This window comes from Sciurus vulgaris (assembly GCF_902686455.1).
Source record: "Sciurus vulgaris genome assembly, chromosome: 2".
NCBI classification, from domain to species: Eukaryota; Metazoa; Chordata; class Mammalia; order Rodentia; family Sciuridae; genus Sciurus; species Sciurus vulgaris.
Window position 1 is genome coordinate 39,294,137 of NC_136462.1, and position 18,012 is coordinate 39,312,148.

The 18,012-nt window shown below is 37.2% G+C and overlaps 1 protein-coding gene across 4 annotated transcripts in view; it reads right to left on the bottom strand.

Moving 5' to 3' along the window:
• SYNE2 (spectrin repeat containing nuclear envelope protein 2) overlaps positions 1-18,012 on the bottom strand; it is a 320,339-nt gene that overhangs the window by 151,613 nt on the left and 150,714 nt on the right. For all 4 annotated transcript variants that reach the window (XM_079126272.1, XM_079126271.1, XM_079126269.1 and 1 more), the window contains exons 40-47: positions 16,774-16,893; positions 16,382-16,673; positions 14,853-15,004; positions 13,649-13,958; positions 11,907-12,071; positions 10,586-10,927; positions 2,395-2,550; positions 1,240-1,505 (exon numbers count right to left, since the gene is read on the bottom strand). In XM_079126272.1, the coding sequence (XP_078982398.1) occupies positions 1,240-1,505; positions 2,395-2,550; positions 10,586-10,927; positions 11,907-12,071; positions 13,649-13,958; positions 14,853-15,004; positions 16,382-16,673; positions 16,774-16,893 (1,803 nt within the window). The remainder of the gene's footprint in view (positions 1-1,239; positions 1,506-2,394; positions 2,551-10,585; positions 10,928-11,906; positions 12,072-13,648; positions 13,959-14,852; positions 15,005-16,381; positions 16,674-16,773; positions 16,894-18,012) is intronic.

The following is an 18,012-nucleotide window of genomic DNA, read 5'->3' on the forward strand; positions in this document are numbered from 1 at the left end:
TTATCAAGCTAATCTTTTCAGTATAAAGTATTTTCCTCAAGATATATTACCAAAAGTCAACCTCATTTAGATATACGTAGAAAATGTTTTTAATGAAAAAAAATTCACCTATTAAGACTATGTCTGTCACCATTTGTCATCATTTTAATGGCAAAAGGAGTGCATGTATTTTAAAGGAAACCATTAATATGCATGTGTGCAAATATATACATATATGTGTGTATACATATATATTCAATATGTACTAAACTATCCAAACCAATTATGCAAATGGCAAATAATTATACACATGTTTTTCTCCTTCTCACAGTTTAGAATAAATTCTTATCAAAAAGAACATTGAATTTCATAGGACTGAAATATATTTTGCAGATATTTATCCTGTGAACTATTTAATAACTTCATTTGTAAAACATATTCAGTGGTCTGGGGTTGTGGCTCAATGGTAGAGTGCTTGCCTAGCATGTGTGAGGAACTGGGTTCGATCCTCAGCACCACATATAAATAAATAAAAGATACTACGTCCATAGACAGCTAAAACTACTTTGGGGGAAAAAAAAAAACATATTCAGTAATACACATTTTTTCCTAGCACAAAACCAACAAAGTTTTCTTAAATGGCTTCTGCTATGAAAGAGTATTTGAGGGTTGAGGATATGACACAGTGGTAGGGCACCTGCCTAGCATGCATGAGACCCAGGGTTTAATCCCCAGCACAACAAAAAAACAAAAACAAACCAAAATGAGTCCCTTTCCAAATTCCTATTTTAAAACCTAATCAATAACTTAAGGGTATTAAGAAGTAGGGCTTGGCAGGTAATTACATTATGAGGGCAAAACCCCTTATAAATATGAATGGGTTTAGGGGTCTTTATGAAAGAAAACTTCAGAGAACTGCCTTGTCCTTTCTACTCTGTGAGGACACAGCTAGAAGGTGCCATCTATGCATTGGCAAGAGCCTTTAACAGACATCACATTTATTAGCATTTTAATCTTAACTTCCCAACCTCAAAAATGTGAGAAAGAAATTTTTATTGTTTATAAGCCACCCAGTCTATGCATTTTGTTATAGCAGCCCAAACAGACTAAGCCAGTGCCACATAGAATTCATTTCCATAGAATAGTTTCACAATCTTGATATCCTTTCACCATCTAAACTCTGAAAACTCTGAGCCTGTCCAAGGTAGTGAGGGCTGTGCTTGAATAAAAAGCACATGAGTTCTACACTACTATACTTACACTTTTAGACTTTCCTTTTCTGTCAACAAGGCTTTCATCAAGGATTCAATGGAGGTGACATGTTCTTGAAAATGTTTAAGGAGATAATACTGGCTTTCTTTCTTTTTCTTCAAAGCAGTAAGCGCCTGAAGCAGACTATCCAAGTGGTGTGCTGAGTATCTTGTATTGTGGAGGGCCAAAGTACTTGCTTCTGTTTTGTTGAGACGTTCAGATTGTTCTAGTGGTTCAATGGCTGCTTTCTTTGCTTCAAACCGATTATATAAGTCCTAAAGAACAAGCCAGACAAACCAGTAAACATATACATGCATTTACTCATTCATCCGTTTTTTCTTTCCTTTCCTCTTTCTTTCAGATAGCACAGCCTATTCCCAAGGTGATATTTCAAATATTTCATCTGTAAACAGAGAAACTAAAGTCATGATAGATAAAAGAATTTTTTCACTACAGTCAAGAGAAAATCTAGACCAAAGTTCACCTCTGGCGCAGCCTTTAGTATCAGTTATATGATCCTACTGTCTTAAAAGTTTCTGCAGGAAAATTTATTTTCATAATTTACATATAATAATATGTAATATTATCACCTGTCATATTATTATTAGTTACTACTACTAATAATATCATTTCTCATTCCTAGATACATATCTCCTCTTATGGAAACTTGGTTAAGATTGTAGGGACCATTTATAGTTTCATTTTTAAAAATACAGGTCATGTACTGGATTTAGATTGCATAGCTACAAGTACATAAATACATTAACGCGGCCTATAAACACAGCTGCCAAAACGAAGCAGGACCCGTGACTCTGATGGTTAGGAAAATTAAAAAGACTCTGTCAGAATTGGAAGACTACACATGACCACACAAAGGAGGGATGACAAGTCAGAAAAATCCAAATTTTGTTACTGAATAAGTTTTCAGGAACTTTCTGAAAGAGAAAGACGACGAGTGTTCATTAAACCTTTCCACTTGTTAAATGGAAAGATTTATACAACCTACTGATGAGGACATGATTATACAGTTACCAAACTGATCATCAGGCAGAGGTTAAATGAGACTTTTCACTCTGCGCAAGTAGGTTTTTTGGTAATTAAAAGGTATTGTGCTCTGCTGGACGAGCGGCGCGATCCTGTGGTCACATTTCTGTGTTTCTGTACCTCTATCTCTTTTAATTGTTCATTTCTCAGCAGAACATCCAATTCCAAAGGCTGATTTTGCAGCTCGTTGACTTTCTGCTCATCTTCAATGTTGTTCATGCTTTCTTGAACATGGAGAGGAAGTTGTTTTGACAAAACCATTTCTGCGGCTGAATTCTGAAAACAAAAAGATTAATTGCCAAGTAGTCTACCTTCCAAATGAATCATTTTTATTTTTCTTGATTAAAAAAAATCATGATTTCTTCTATTGACTCAGATCAAAGACTTGTAAGGAAGTATATTTGGGCATTATCAAAGGTGATTTTTTTTTTCCCCATACAATAAAGAATAGCTATGTTGGTACTCCTGAGAAAGTGAAACATTTTTACAAGATAGTATAGGATCCTGTGTTGCTCCATTATATATCAAGGCATCATATATAGTCTTTTTTTGGGGGTGAGTACTGGGGATTGAACCTAAGGTTGTTTAACCACAGAGCAACATCGCCAGCCCTTTTTATTGTGAGACAGGGCCGTACTAAATTACTTAGGGCCTCACTTAGTTGCTGAGGCTGGCTTTAAACTTGTGATCCTCCTGCCTCAGCCTCTCAAGCTGCTGAGATTACAGGTGTACACCACTACTCCTGGCTCTGAGGTATAATACCTAGTCTTAAAGAAACAAAACAGGATGGACAAGTCAAAATTTCCCAAATTTATACTTGGTATTGACTATGATTCAGAGAACAGGTCAAAAACTAGGCACTCATTGTTACCCATCTGTACTTTAAAATAAGTGGTTAAGTGAAGGAAACACCAGGATTTAATGATATTAAGAATAAATGATACCTTTAAGCCATATAGTAGTAAGAACTATAGCCTAGGAAAGGTGGCACAGCTTATATATGGGCTATATATGGACAGAGAGACAGAGAGAGAGAGAGAGAGATCAATCTTTCTTGAAATCTTTAAGAAGCTGCAGACCTCAACAGGACACAGACATCTCAGGACACCCACATTCGCTTATCCACTCTTTCAATAAACATCACTGAGGACTTATGTGTACCAGGTCCCAGGACAGTAATTTTTAAAGATTTCTGTTATTTTGCTGAGATATTAGCTTTTATTTCCAGTTAACTTTATAAAAGAAAAACCTCTTAATTTTGCCATACACTTTGTCAGCAGAACCTTTGAGGAATTACATCTTAGAACAAAATGTGTCCATATCCCCCAAAAGGTAGAAATTTTTGTCTTAAAACTACTCCCTGGACAGTAGTATGAGATGTTAGGAATAAGGGGAACTAGACGCTGGGATTTCAGGGAACTGATTACATTATCTTTGAACTTTCCCAAAGCTATTTTAAAATTAAAAACCTATTTAAATACGACAAATATTGCCTGGAGCTTCACCCGTTCTAACTGGTAAGAGCGTTCAGCTGTTCGGGCTTATTGGTTTTGAAGTAACACTTGGCACAAGGCACTTCTTCAAAAAGGTTACGGATGATTAAAATGACGTGGCAAACTCCCTCCAGACTTAATGATTTAATTCACATGAACTCGGTCAAAGGCTACACGGAGGGCGGTATGACCGCAGGAAAGGTCCAGGAAGAACAGGAGAGGAGAGGAGAGAGGGGCCACATCGCAGGTTTCCAGGGGTGGGTTTGATCAGAGCCCCCTGTAAACCCACTTGGCACACCAGCCTGAGCTACAGGCCCAGATACCAGGCAGCAGGAGAGCTAATTTATCAATTTTCAGTCACCTACTAAGAATTCAGAGCTCTTATCTCTCTTACCTGCTGAACCAGTGCCTGAGGACTGCTGTCACACAGGGAAACACTAGTGACACTTGTAATGACTGCCTTCAGTGGTCAGAAAAAGTGTACTTAAACACCTGGAATCACCCCAAGACGCCATTCCTTTACCAAACCCAAGAGCCATCTTCTAGCCTGGCAGAAAAGCCAACAGAATCGCTCAAACGAACATTTCAAATTTTAAAAGGCAACATTCTTTTGCTCATGACAGGGGATTGGAATGCAGACGCCAGGACCTGATTGGCTCCTGGAAAGTTCTCTCGTGACCAGTCATCCTTCGCTCAGTACCCTTTGCTGTATCTTACTTTGATTCTGGGAGCTTATCTGAAACATTTTATCTGAGGTTATACTTCAAGCAAATACAAAAGAGCAAAAATAACAGATACTCATTACTGAATACACAATGCAAAACAATTTTCTGTATTAGAAAAATACTTTAAAGCCCAACCCCATCCCTCTTCCTCTTTTCCTCTCCAGCACTAACCACTACTCTAGAGTCCATCTACCTGTCATTACACTGTGACTACATGCATTAGAACTGGCACAGTAGTTTTTAATAGTTATGGAAATCAGAATCATGCATGTATTATTTTATATAGTTTGTTCTGCTCAACAGTGTATTTTGGAGATTTATCTGTGTTAACAGGTATAAATCTAATTTAGCTTTGTATCTGTTCCAGTGAATGAATGAACGTGACTTATTTATCTCTTAGACTACAATGGACGATAACATCATGTCCCTCTCTTCCTGTCACACCTAGTACTCTGATACACACCCTATACTCCTGTATGGTTCTTACACATGCATGTGAATTTCTTTAGGATATTTGCCCAGAACTCAAATTAACAGCCACAATACATGATCCATTTGATTCTCAATTGATTATTGATTTGCTCTCCAAAGTAAATTATGGTTTCTACTTCCATCAGTGTGAACAGTCAGGAGAGCAAGTCGGTAACAGCGTCACCATGCTCTTTCCCTTTCAGAGGAATGGTCCCACGCATGGCACCATTGTGACCACCAGGACCCAAAGTCCACCACTTGGAACCTGCCGACAGGGGGTCAGCGGGTCACACACCAGCTCTAAGGGACATGCTTCTTCCTTCTCTAAAACCTTCCAACATGAAGCAGTGAAAAACAATCTAAGCATAAACCTTACTGCCATCAGAGACCAAAAAAAAAAAAAAAAAGGCAGATCAGCAGATCAACAGTTTCGGAGGCTGCTGATTTCTCTTTTGTAACTCTAATGTCTAACATGTCAAAGTGACCCACGAAGCACATGTGACTCAGTCAGCCATGCTCCTTCTCAGATCTCATCTCTGGCTCTCCACTGTCCTCCACCTACTGCACTCTGGCCAAGGAGCCCTCAATCAGCTTCTGAAACTCCTGCTTTCTCCCACCAATTCCTCTGTCAAGAAAGCTCCCCACACTCAGCCCAGAGCCCTGCTGTCTCCAGCTGACCCTTTTGGTCTCTGTTCAGGGGTTGCTTCCTGAGAGTAGTGCTCTCCATCCCTATGGTCCAGACCAGACTGCTTTGTTAAAGCCCACACTGGGCTCCTTCTTTAAGTTCCTGTAATTAGACTCTCACTAGTGCAATTCACTGAGTGACGCATGTCTCCCCCATGAGACGAGAAGCTCTATGAGAACAGAGATAGCATCTATGTCTGAGTCCTCATTGCCTGTTCAATTTATTTTTACTGAATGTATGCATAGATGAAATCAAGTCAGAGAAAAATGAGGACATTTTATTCAGTCTTCTATTTTTAATATTAATAATATGTGAGTTATAAAGTAGAATGGAAAGAAAATGAGGACCTGTCAATCTAGCAGTTATTGGCCAGACATCTGTTAGGACTGAGGGAAACACAAGAGTGGAGGTTTGAAAGAAATGCCCAGTGACATCATACCCCCCTCGACTCAGTAAGATCAGATAGCACATCAGCACACCAAAGGCTCTAAAAGGTCCCGTAATAAAGAAAACCTATTTGGATTTGTTTAACCTCACATTTCAGAACTTATTGAGACCCCACTTCCACCTATGGAAGTTGGAGACACCAACTTTCACCTATTTTGTGAAATGGTGGGTGGAGTTCTGAGCGTCCGAGCCGGCCTACAGGATGCCTCCTGGGTTCTCCTCCCAGCTCTGCTGGACTTTAAGTTCATTCTCTGAATACAAAGGTTAGGAAAGAAAATTTCTAAGGTCTCTTCTGCCCAAGATTTTAGGACCTTGGAGCACATTCTCAAATGCACATGGCTTAGAGATGGCAAGAACATGTACACAGTAGGTTGCTTATCTTGTAAAGGAATAAATCTTGGAGTGTGAAAAATACCTCTAGAGTAAGAAGCAAGACTCAAATGCAGGCCAAAACAAGCAAAGGATGCTTTGAAGATGGAGCAGACACGAGGCCCAGCTAGGTGCCCTGTTAGGTATAGTTATTGAGTTACCAGAAAAAACGTCAGAAATAGACATCAATTATCCCAGAACTGAAGAGCCTGACCTAGTACAGGTTTTCCTTCTCCTAGCACAGACTCCATGTCTGGCTCCTGCTCACTCACCCACTGGAAGCCTTGCACGTCTTGCCTACCTGGCCGGGTGATCACCTTAACTTCTAGGATTTATCTACAGATGACTTCTTATACACCAAGTCATAAATGATCAGAAGCTTTTGAAAAGGACAAAAAACAATTCACAAATAATGAACAGCAATTACAACAATGATAAGGAAATTAAAGAAGTAATTACAGACAAATGGTTTTGGGTGCCTTTTTTTTTTTTATTCCCCAAAGCAATTATGTTGTGTAGACTGCCATTTGGGAAAAATGCAGCATGAAAGATCACTGAATACCAGTGAAATGGTAAGACTGCTTTATAATACTTTTGAAAATAAAAAAAAAAAAAAAACATAGGGAACATAAGAATTTCAATGCTTTTACTCTTTATCACTTCCCTTTATGGATCCTAAAATTCCAGGAGATTAAACAGTGCTCACTTTTCAGCATATCCTAACATGTTACTTTACTTAACTTATATAGGAAGGAGGAAAAGGAAGGAAGTTCTGCCTATTCATTCTTAAAAACTCTTAGAAAATTAGTTGAGTGCTGTGGCACCTGCTGTAATCCAGGCTACTTGGGAGGCTGAGGCAGAAGGATCACAAATTCAAGGCCAGCCTCAGAAACTTAGTGAGACCTGTCTCAAAATAAAAAATAAAAAGGGCTGACAATATAGCTAAGTGGCAGAGTGTAAAGTATCCCTGGGTCCATTTCCCAGTATGTGGGGGTGAGAGTCTTTATCAATGCACAGCTATAAAAATATGCTATGCTGTTGAAGGATCATCACCCAACCCTCAGAATTTTGTAATTTCTTTTGCCTCTAGACAGTCTTAATATTTCCAACATTAAAGAAACAGTCAAAAAAAGATCTAGATTTAATGTGTCTCCTAAACTTTATCTAACTGATATTATTAGCAATAAATTCAAATGCAGACATGGCAATTTTTGAAAAGTAAAATCATATATTCTATAAAAATTAATATTTAATAAAGAAAATAAAAACAACCTAAAATTCTTCTGAAGACTATTTTAAATTATCTGATGAGACATCCTAGATTTCAAAATCATGTGAGGTCAGCACAGATGGGGTATACCTATTTTAATTATGTGACAATAACATACTTAAATTGATGATTGACATTTTAACAGACTGAACAGTAATATTTCACCACTAAAATCTGGATAGTTTTCTAAGGGCTCTTTTTACAAGTGAGCTTCATAAATAACCAGTAGGCTAAGGATTTAATTACAGGTCAACAGAACTAGAGGTCTCCATAAGTGCTTTTAATCAATTCAGTGCTTCTTTTCACTATTATAATAGCTTTATTTTAATCAGATTTAAACTTAAGTAAGTGGTTCTTTTATATGCTTTACCTATTCATAATATTGAGGTGCCTGGCTCCTAATGCTGAATTATAGCATTTGTCACATTACACATGTATTTTATTTGTCTCTACATATATTTGATCTTTGATTTCTTTTGCTAGGTATTGTTATTGTTGTTCAATCTTGAAATTCCTCTTGACCTTTCATAATCTTATACAAAGTTAAGCACTTTAATATTACATGATCATAAGCACAGCTGACACTTACAGCAGAGAAAGCCCAGAATCAGAAAAATATTCATCCTATAGAAGAGTAAATATTGGTAGAGAATTAAAACTGATCTTCTGTAATAAAGACTTATGAAAAGTATTTGAAGACTTAAATTCCTTCATCTGCCCTGAAAAAAAAACATCATCTAATAAAATCTCAAACTACAAAACCTTTTGTCATCCAAGATTAAGTAAACAGCTGAATAAATTAAGAAAACATCATTAGGTTATGATCTTTATATATTTATATATTTTATATACTTATATGATCTTTATATACTTTTTAATAATCTCTAATGAATTCATATTGAGTTCATGGTTAAAATGGGTCTGGGAAGTTAGTTTAGAAGTTATTAGGCAACTAACCCCATTGGCAACCTCTTATGCTAGGTTTGTGTCCTGTCCAATTTATTCTATAGAAAGCACTCCTGCATTTTTCCTTTTTTACTTCATCTATTCCTCTTTATTTTTTTATTTTTTTTTAATTTTTTTTTAATTGTAAATAAATGGGATACATGTTGTTTCTCTGTTTGTACATGGCATAAAGGCATACCATTTGTGTAATCATAAATTTACATAGAACAATGTTGTTTGATTCATTCTGTTATTTTTTCCCTTCCCCCCACCCCTCCCACCCCTCTTTTCCCTCTATACAGTACTTCCTTCCTCCATACTTGCCCCCCTCCCTAACCTTAACTCTAACCCTAACACTAACCCTTCCCTCCCCCCATTATGTGTCATCCTCCACTTATTAGCGATATCATTCATCCTTTGGCTTTTTGAGATTGGCTTATCTCACTTAGCATGATATTCTCCAATTTCATCCATTTGCCTGCAAATGCCATAATTTTATCATTCTTTATGGCTGAGTAATATTCCATTGTATATATATATACCACAGTCTCTTTATCCACTCATCAACTGAAGGGCATCTAGGTTGGTTCCACAGTCTGGCTATTGTGAATTGAGCAGCTATGAACATTGATGTGGCTGTATCTCTGTAGTATGCTGATTTTAAGTCCTTGGGGTATAGGCCAAGGAGTGGGATAGCTGGGTCAAATGGAGGGTCCATTCCAAGTTTTCTAAGGAATCTCCACACTGCTTTCCAGAGTGGCTGCACTAATTTGCAGCCCCACCAGCAATGTATGAGTGCACCTTTCTCCCCACATCCTCGCCAACACCTGTTGTTGCTCGTATTCTTGATAATCGCCATTCTAATTGGGGTGAGATGTATTCCTCTTTAAATACCATTAAGGAAGTTTCTTTCACATATACAACCTCAAGAGTCTGGCTCACAGATGCTTTACTCTGTAAGACTTCCCTAAGAATATCTAATACAGTGGGATTTATAAAAAGGCTTTTCTCATGGCCAGAGAGAAAGTCCATTGGCAATTAACCTTTTTAACATATTTCTAGAAAATCTTATCTGGTTCCTTTAATCATTCATGCATTTTTGTTCCAAGAAGACAATCAAAAGGCACGCCCTCTTCATTCCTGTTGATTACATGTTCCATAAAAAGGTGATGAGAGCTCATGCCTGACCAGCCTAACAACCTGACTGTCCACTATACCCTGGATGGAGAGAGACTGGCTGCCAAACACAGTTGACTGGGTGGCCCCCTCACTGCCTTTACCACGTTGATCTACAAGCTACAGGAAAGCACTTTAAGAATCACAGGAAAAAGCACCTATTTGGTTATTTAGAATAAAATCAAGAAAAATCCTTCTTCCTTCTTCCCCGAGAAAATTAGGAGTCTGAATGTAAATATTTTCACACTGAAAGATCTGACAACATTTAAGATCATATTTGCAGTATAGGGTTAACATATAGAGAAAGAAAGGAACCTGTTCATTTCTAACTGTATCTGGTTTCATTTATAAAATCAACCAAAAAGAAAGGAAAACTGGGCTGTTAGAGTCCACCCCTCCTCAGGAAATCGTTACAGCAAATGTTGTTTTCTTTTGCCTTTTCTAATTTGCCTTTGTGCTCTTGACCCAAGAAACTGTACCCGATTACCTATCTGTGAGAATAATATACCTAAATTGATGATTGACATTTTAACAGACTGAGCGGTAATATTTCACCACTAAAATCTGTATCGTTTTCTAAAGGTTCTTTTTACAAGTGAGCTTCATAAATAACCAGTACGCTGAGGATTTAATTATGAAGTCAGAATGCTTGATTCACGACCCTCTTTTCAGAGCCTAACACCTCTTCTTTCTTAGACTTGTCCTGGAGAGTATAGTCACCAACACTTACCTTGTTTACTTCCCAGTCTTCCTCCAGCTCTTCCACTCCCAACCAGAGCTGAGTGGGCTCCACCACCTCAGAAGTGGCCTGCTTCTGTCCGCCTGCCAGAGGAAACTTCTCATTCTTTTCTGTTGAGCTTTTTAATTTGAGAAGGCTGTTGAGACGATTTTCAGTCTCCTGTTTAGCAGATTGAATTCTATTTTCCAAATCTTTTTGTTTACACGTAAGTGATTTTATATCATCTTTAATAATAATCTGTCCCACTGAAGATGTATTTTGCTTGATGGATTTTGCTAATGCTGAAATCTTCTTCAGTGTGTCACCTTGTAAACTGAGTCTACTCTCTAGTTCCTGTAAGTGGAGAAAAGATTATTATAAAAAGCATCTCCACTGAATTGTCAGAAGAGCTGGATTCTGTAAATCACAATGCTACATTAGCAGAAATCATGTGTTTAAAAAACTCAATCAATGCAGACCACAAAGAAGAAACTCCAGGCAAGATGTAAGCCAATATAGTATCAAAACAGATTTTATAAGAAACTAGGAGATTTGAAACAAGTAATGCAACAAATGTTTTCAGCACAGTATATAAAAAAATGGGAGGTAGTCAATAGATATCTGTTGAATATTCATGTTTTAAGTTGAATATTCTACAAGTCAAAACACTAAAGAATAAATGCCTGCTATGTGCAAAATATTAAAAAGAAGAAAAGAGCCATGTGCCCACATGAACATAATTCTAATATTTAAAATTCAAAGATTTGGGGGAGATGAAAAATCAAAATATCAGGTGTACCCTCTTAAATACAGAAGGAATTCAATCAATAATTACTACATGCAAGAATAAATGAGGCTAATTTGAAAACTCCAGACAGAAGAACTAGAACTACTACATTAGCTATTGATATTACTGTTGAAATGGAATATGCTTTATAGTTGCTGTATGGACCATGCAGGATTTATTAGTCACTAACCTAAAGGGCAATAAGTATTCTTTCATTCATTTAATAGTCAAGTACCAGGATAGGTTTGAAATGCCATAAATGAATAAAAGAGTCCCTTCAAGTTCATATAGTCTACTGGTACAGACAGGTCATGGGTAGAATTATCACCAAAGGCCACTGAGTCAGGGCATGCTTCAACTTAAATTATAAATGGATTTGGCTACTAAGGAAGAATGTTTCCTTTTTTTCTGATTTTTCAGAACTTTAACTATCCAAGTCATTTAAATAGCACTTAAATTTCTGATCAAAAACACTGATTAGTCAAGTTGTAATGAATATTGATTTTTTTCTATTGATTTCTATTGCATCTGGATATTGTTTAATACCTGCAGTTTCTGCAATTTGTCCTCAATTGCTGTTTCATCCACTGGCAAATCAGAAAAGTTAACTAATTCCTTGGAGAAACTGTCCAACGTGGTATTCAGTTCTTTGATGCAAACCTGGTATGAGTGGTGTTCTTCAACATGACCCTCCAGTTTTTGTACAGAATTCTAAAAATAAAAAACATTGACAAATTATAAATTATTTCTTTCTGAATTTTTCACTTAGGAAATAATTACACAATTTGTAAATACTTGTTCTGGAAGGTATCATCTTGATATGGTGCATGGCCAGGCACAGTGGCACATGCCTGTAATCCCAGCAACTTGGAAGGCTGAGGCAGAAGGATTGCAAGTTCAAGTCTAGCCTGGCAACTAAGGAAGAATCTGTCTCAAAATACAAAAAAAAAAAAAAAGGGCTAGAGATGTAGCTCAGTGATAGAGCACCCCTGGATTTAATCACCAGTACCACAACAGAACAAAACAAACCAACAAAAAGCAGAAATATATCCACAACTTATCCAGAGTCCCTAAGTAAAGATCTCAGTGTCTGAAATACTTCTTTGTAAAATCTCCATCTTCCCCCCAAAATGACTCAATAAAAGCTTTTGTTGTTCTCATGCTTTCTTGCCCTCATTTCCTTCCAGAAGACATTTTTTTTTTTTTTTTTTTTGGCAAGAGACAAAAAGAAATGACTGTAAATTATATCCTTAAATCACAAATATCCATAATAAATCTGGTGCCTTAATGATCTGTTGCTTTAAAACCAAGAATTCACACTTGGAAATGCGCCTGTATGAGATCAACCTCACCCCATGTACCTCTCCTAAGACTCAAACTCAATTCTTGTACTGAAAAAAAGTAATTCTAACTGAAGAGCAAAACTATCTTCAGGTTCCCTCCATGGGATAAGAAAATAAGATAAACACACCTGGTCAGAAAAGCAGCTAGTATTAAATGAAATGATATATAGCCAAGCAGGTACACCTTAACCCCTGCCCAACTCCTAATATCTGGACAGGCAAGATTTCTTACCCAGGTAATCCTTACTCTGAACCCAGCTTTCAATGTGCAAAGAATTACAAATGGTTCTGTTAAAAGAATATATTTCCTCTTGACAAGCTGAAGATTTACCTCAACTCTTTTCCTGCAGATAAGGTGTAAAGATATGAAGGGAGGGACACTGATATGAAGGTGGGTACGAAATAAATGAAATATTACAATGGATAGATGAACAGGTGGGTGGATGGATGGATAATGAAGAGACTGTCCTTTTTGTAGAGATGCCTAGAATCTTAACCCATTCAACCCCCAGAGAAGCAAAGTTCAATGAAAGGAAATAGTACCATCAGGGGCATGGCTTTGGGGTATATATTTTGTATCTGGAGAGTGTAGTCTCTCTCTCTCTCTCTCTCTCTCTCTCTCTCCTTCCTGATCACCATGCCACATTCTTCTGCCATGATGTTCAGCCTCACCTCAATCCCTGAGAATGGAGCCAGCCTTCTGTGGACTAAGACCTCTGAAACCATGAGCCCTCAAATAAACCTTTCCTCCTCTAAAGTTGTTATGGTCATCAGCTGCAAAAATAGATGACTAAAACATCATGGTAAAACGATAAATTAAACTTTAAAAGCTTTAGGTTTACCAAAAGAATGATAGCCAAGAAAATAGTCCCAGATATGAATTTGGAGTAATATAATGGTCGCAGCAATCATTAAAAATTATATTTGTTAAAGAATAAACTTGACCTGCAGTTGTTGAAGAAGACTCTCGTGTAGATGTTTTATTTCCAGCCAAGGCTCCTCACTGAAGCTGGGATTTTTAGTGCACTCCAAGAGGTAATTTCCTTGAGATTTTAACTCCTTTAGCAAGGATGTCAAATCTTGTGCTTTCTGGAGGAATTTCTTATAAATTTTTAACTGGGCTTTCTTCTCTGGCAGACCGTGTTGAAGGGCAAAGCCTGCTTCTTGCTTCTTCTTTAGTTCTGTGAGCATTAATCTCAGATCTTCCTTACTTTGCAAATACTTTTCTCCTTCTAGCAGAAGCTTTTCTTGATGGCTAAATTTTGCAAATATAAATGAAATGATAGCAAAATGGAAGGGCATTTTGCATACAATAATTGAACACACATTATAATAAATAATACTACTAATAATAAATAATAGTAATGCACATTATTTCCAGAGACTCCTTGGGCACTATAATATTCTAAATGGCACTAAATTTAGCTTGGAAATCAAGACAGAAATTATTTGAATATCTAAAATATAAATTTTTTGTTACATAGTTTGATCAGAGAATATTTAATACTTTAAATTTCAAACTAGTCCCAGTGGTTTTGTTATACTCAAATGTAATTCTCATATTTCTTACAAAAGTAAAATAAGCATTCAATATGTTAACCAATTAACTGGATTATGCTTTCTATAACTTAAATTTAGTTGTGATTTGATGGTCTTCTTAAAAAAACATAAGCCTCATATTTCCAAACATGAAAGATACCATTTAATAAAGACCTAGTAGGAAATAAGTATTTTCTCCAGAAATAAGTCTACAGGATTCAGCCAACATTTATCAATGTTTCCACTTTAAGAATTTCTTAGAAAAAAAATACGTGAAAGCATCAATTACTGTGCAGTGAGGCCATGCAGGTGCTGAGGCTGTCTGAGGGGAGGGGGTGAGTAGAGAAGTAGGGGTGAAGGTGGAATGAGAGGTGACATGACTTTGTTGGGAAGAACCCCCAGGATGACGCACCAGCCACACCAAACGCCGCCTGAGCTACACAAGAGCGGTTTCCTATCTGACCTAGAGAACTATTTCTCTTGCCTGGGACACCACTGACTTTCTCTCCAGTAGATATCCAAACCCAGGCACCAGACAAAACATACTTGTTATGGCTTCTCTGAGCAATGAGGAAAAAACACAAGCAGGGACAGTACTTGCCCCCTTTACCTTAGGTATGTGCTGGCCAGATGGAGAGTGCTGTCCCACTGGCTGCTGATATCAGCAAGGGTCTCCTGTGCCAATGGGGCCTTGCTGCTCTCAGCCTGTCTCATAATGGTCTGTATTTTGGCGTCCCCTTCAGGCTTTAGTAAAATGATTTCCTGAAATACATTAAAAAAAAAAAAAAAACTTTGTAATTTCATTCAGATTACTTAGGGATTTTACATAGGATATCTTTTTATTTGTAAGCTTAATACTAAGATTCTAACTGCAGAGTATATTTCAAAATAACCCTTTCATTTCCATATATGCCCCAAACACAAAGACCTCCCCTTCACATTACACAGAGTTGGTCTCAATAAACATTTGTCAGTTTGAGCTGCTCAGGATCAGGAGGTAAGTTCCTGTCTACCTCCGGATTTTCAAGTACTTTCTTAATTTCACATGCTTACAAAAACAAACAAAGAAACAAACAACAACAACAAAAAAACCTGGGTAAATCCTTCTTCCTATTTAGTTATAAGTAAATATGGAAATGTATATATGGAAAGTTGGGGTAGCAAACTAAACCAGACCTTCTTACACATCTCAGAATAGATTTAGAGCTTCCCATAGAAAAACACAATGATCCTCACAGTGTCAACTCTTATTTCTCCACCATGACAAGAAATTTGTATCCTCTGTTCTCATTCCCTCTTTTGCCTTCACAATTCAGTTCTTTCCCTCTTGTAAAATCTACTTGAGATTTGTCATCTCAGAAAACTTTCAGACATAATCCTAACTGATACTTTATACTAAGTCTCACCAACCCTTCCAGCTCCACTCTTCCTGAACATTTCTTCCTCTGAAAATACTTCAGTTAAGATGAGTCAAATAAGTATATATGCTTCTGTGCCCTGCTTTTAATTTTTTTTATTTTGAGACTGAGGCTCACAAGTTGCCCAGGCTGGCCTTGAACTTGTGATCCTGGTACCTCGGTCCTCTGAGTCACTAGAGATTACAGGCATGCAACACCATGACTGGCTTGTGCTCTATATTTTATAAACTAGCAATATTCACTGAATCACCCCTTGGAGAGAAAGAGGACTCCAGGGAGCATGAGATTTCTTGCCCTCCACCCCCACTGAGTATCTAGCAAGCCCTTTGTGAGCACACAAACCCACCCCAAGAAACACTCCTCTCCACCCTGCACTTGACATTGCCGATGCCTCTGCTATACAGACACCTACTCCTTTTTGAATCCCAGCATTTGCTGTGGCTCTGATCTATTGTCTTTATTTCAATTCTTCTGCATGCAGTGAAGATGGACAATAATTGGCCACTGCCCTCTCAAAGAGAGGATATTCTTTCTCTCTTTCATGTGCATTAAAATAATTTTAGATACATCATAACCTTTCTCTTTGGTAAGTTTGGTGATTTGAATTTCTTCAACCATTCCACAGTGATCCTATTAAGAAACAAATCTTTGCAGTTTTTCCTCTAAATCTTTTCAAAATTAGAGTTCACTCTGACCTCTCAAATTTAGTTTCCAGTTATACCTTTATTTTTTGGATTCTTTCCTCCAGTGGCATTTTGCCTTCAGATGAGTTCAAAGCCATAAGAGACTCTTTAATCTCTTTTATCCAATGAATTACATCATGTTCAAGATCATTAAAGCTCTGGTCCTCGGCAGGTGGCAACTTATCCTCTTCTTCAATTTCATGTAATTGTCTCAATAATGTCTGGTATCTATCAATCAAGCATGTCGATTCATTTATTATTTCTTCTTCCTCAGTAAGACCATGTTCCTTCAAAGAGTTGTTCAACTGGACCATAGATTCAAATTGTTCCCTGTAATTTCCAAATTAACATTGAAAGTTGATAGGAGTCACTCTATACAGTGGAAGAAATCATATTCCCAAGTAAAGTATTTCATATAAGATCATGATACCTCTTTTTAGCTAACGCTTGACAAAATAGTTCCGTTTTCTCTCCTGATTCTTCCATTTCTTTCCATTTCTCTTCTTGATTAGTCAACCACTTACTCAGGCTTCTGCAATCATCCTGCAGTCTAAAAGAATATGACAAAGGTTAGAATATAAAATAAGCAAAAAATGTTTATGCTGAAGAGGACAGCATGAATCTGTCAGTCAACCAAGTTTTTACTATCAGTTTTATTTTTTGAGAAAACCTGTAATATATAAATCCTGAATAACTGCCTATATTATAATGAAATTCATTAAAGCAATGAACCATACAAATGTATCATAATTAACAGGAAAAAAAAGTAGAAAATATGTTTGGACCACATCCTGAACCTTTGCCATTAGCTAATTTGAAGAATCTCCCAAACCTTTATATTTCTAGCACCAAACCTGAATTTAAAAGTCTAGTCAGGGCAGTGCATGCTTGTAACTCCAGCTACTTGAGAGGCAGAAGCAGGAAGATCAAATATTGGAGGCCAGCCTGGACAATGTAGCAAGATCCTACCTCAAAATTAAAAATAAGAAGGGCTGGGGGTCTAGCTCAGTGGTAGAGTACCCTTACTTCAATCTCCAGTACTAAATTAATTAATTAGTTAATGAATTTAAAATATGAAGTACAGTCCAGGGCTAGGTGCATAACTCAGCGGTATGGCACTTTCCTACCATGCAGGAGACCCCAAGTTCAATACCTAGTGCCACACACACACACACACACACACACACACACATACACAAAGTATGGTTTGCCCTCTGTATCCATGATTTCCATATCCATGGAGTGAGCCAACCACAGATCAAAAATATTTGGAAAAAAAGAAACTATGTCAATATTGAACATGTACTGACTTTTTTTCTTTGTAATTATTCCCTAAACAACACAGATAACAGCTACTTACAGTCTTAATTTTTAAAATATTTTTTAGTTGCAGATGGACACAATACCTTTATTTATTTTTATATGGTGCTAAGGATCAAACCCACTGCCCCACACGTGCAAGGATAGTGCCCTACCACTAAGCCACAGCCCCAGCCCCTGCATAGCCTTTAAACTGTGTTAGGTATTACAAGTAACCCAGAGATTATTTGAAATATACAAAAGATGCCCTTAAAGTACAAGGAATACAAATTCTTGGTTTTATGCTGAATATAAATGAAGAAAGATACACAACTCCAAGAATTGCCATCTTGTGACCTTAAAAAGAAGT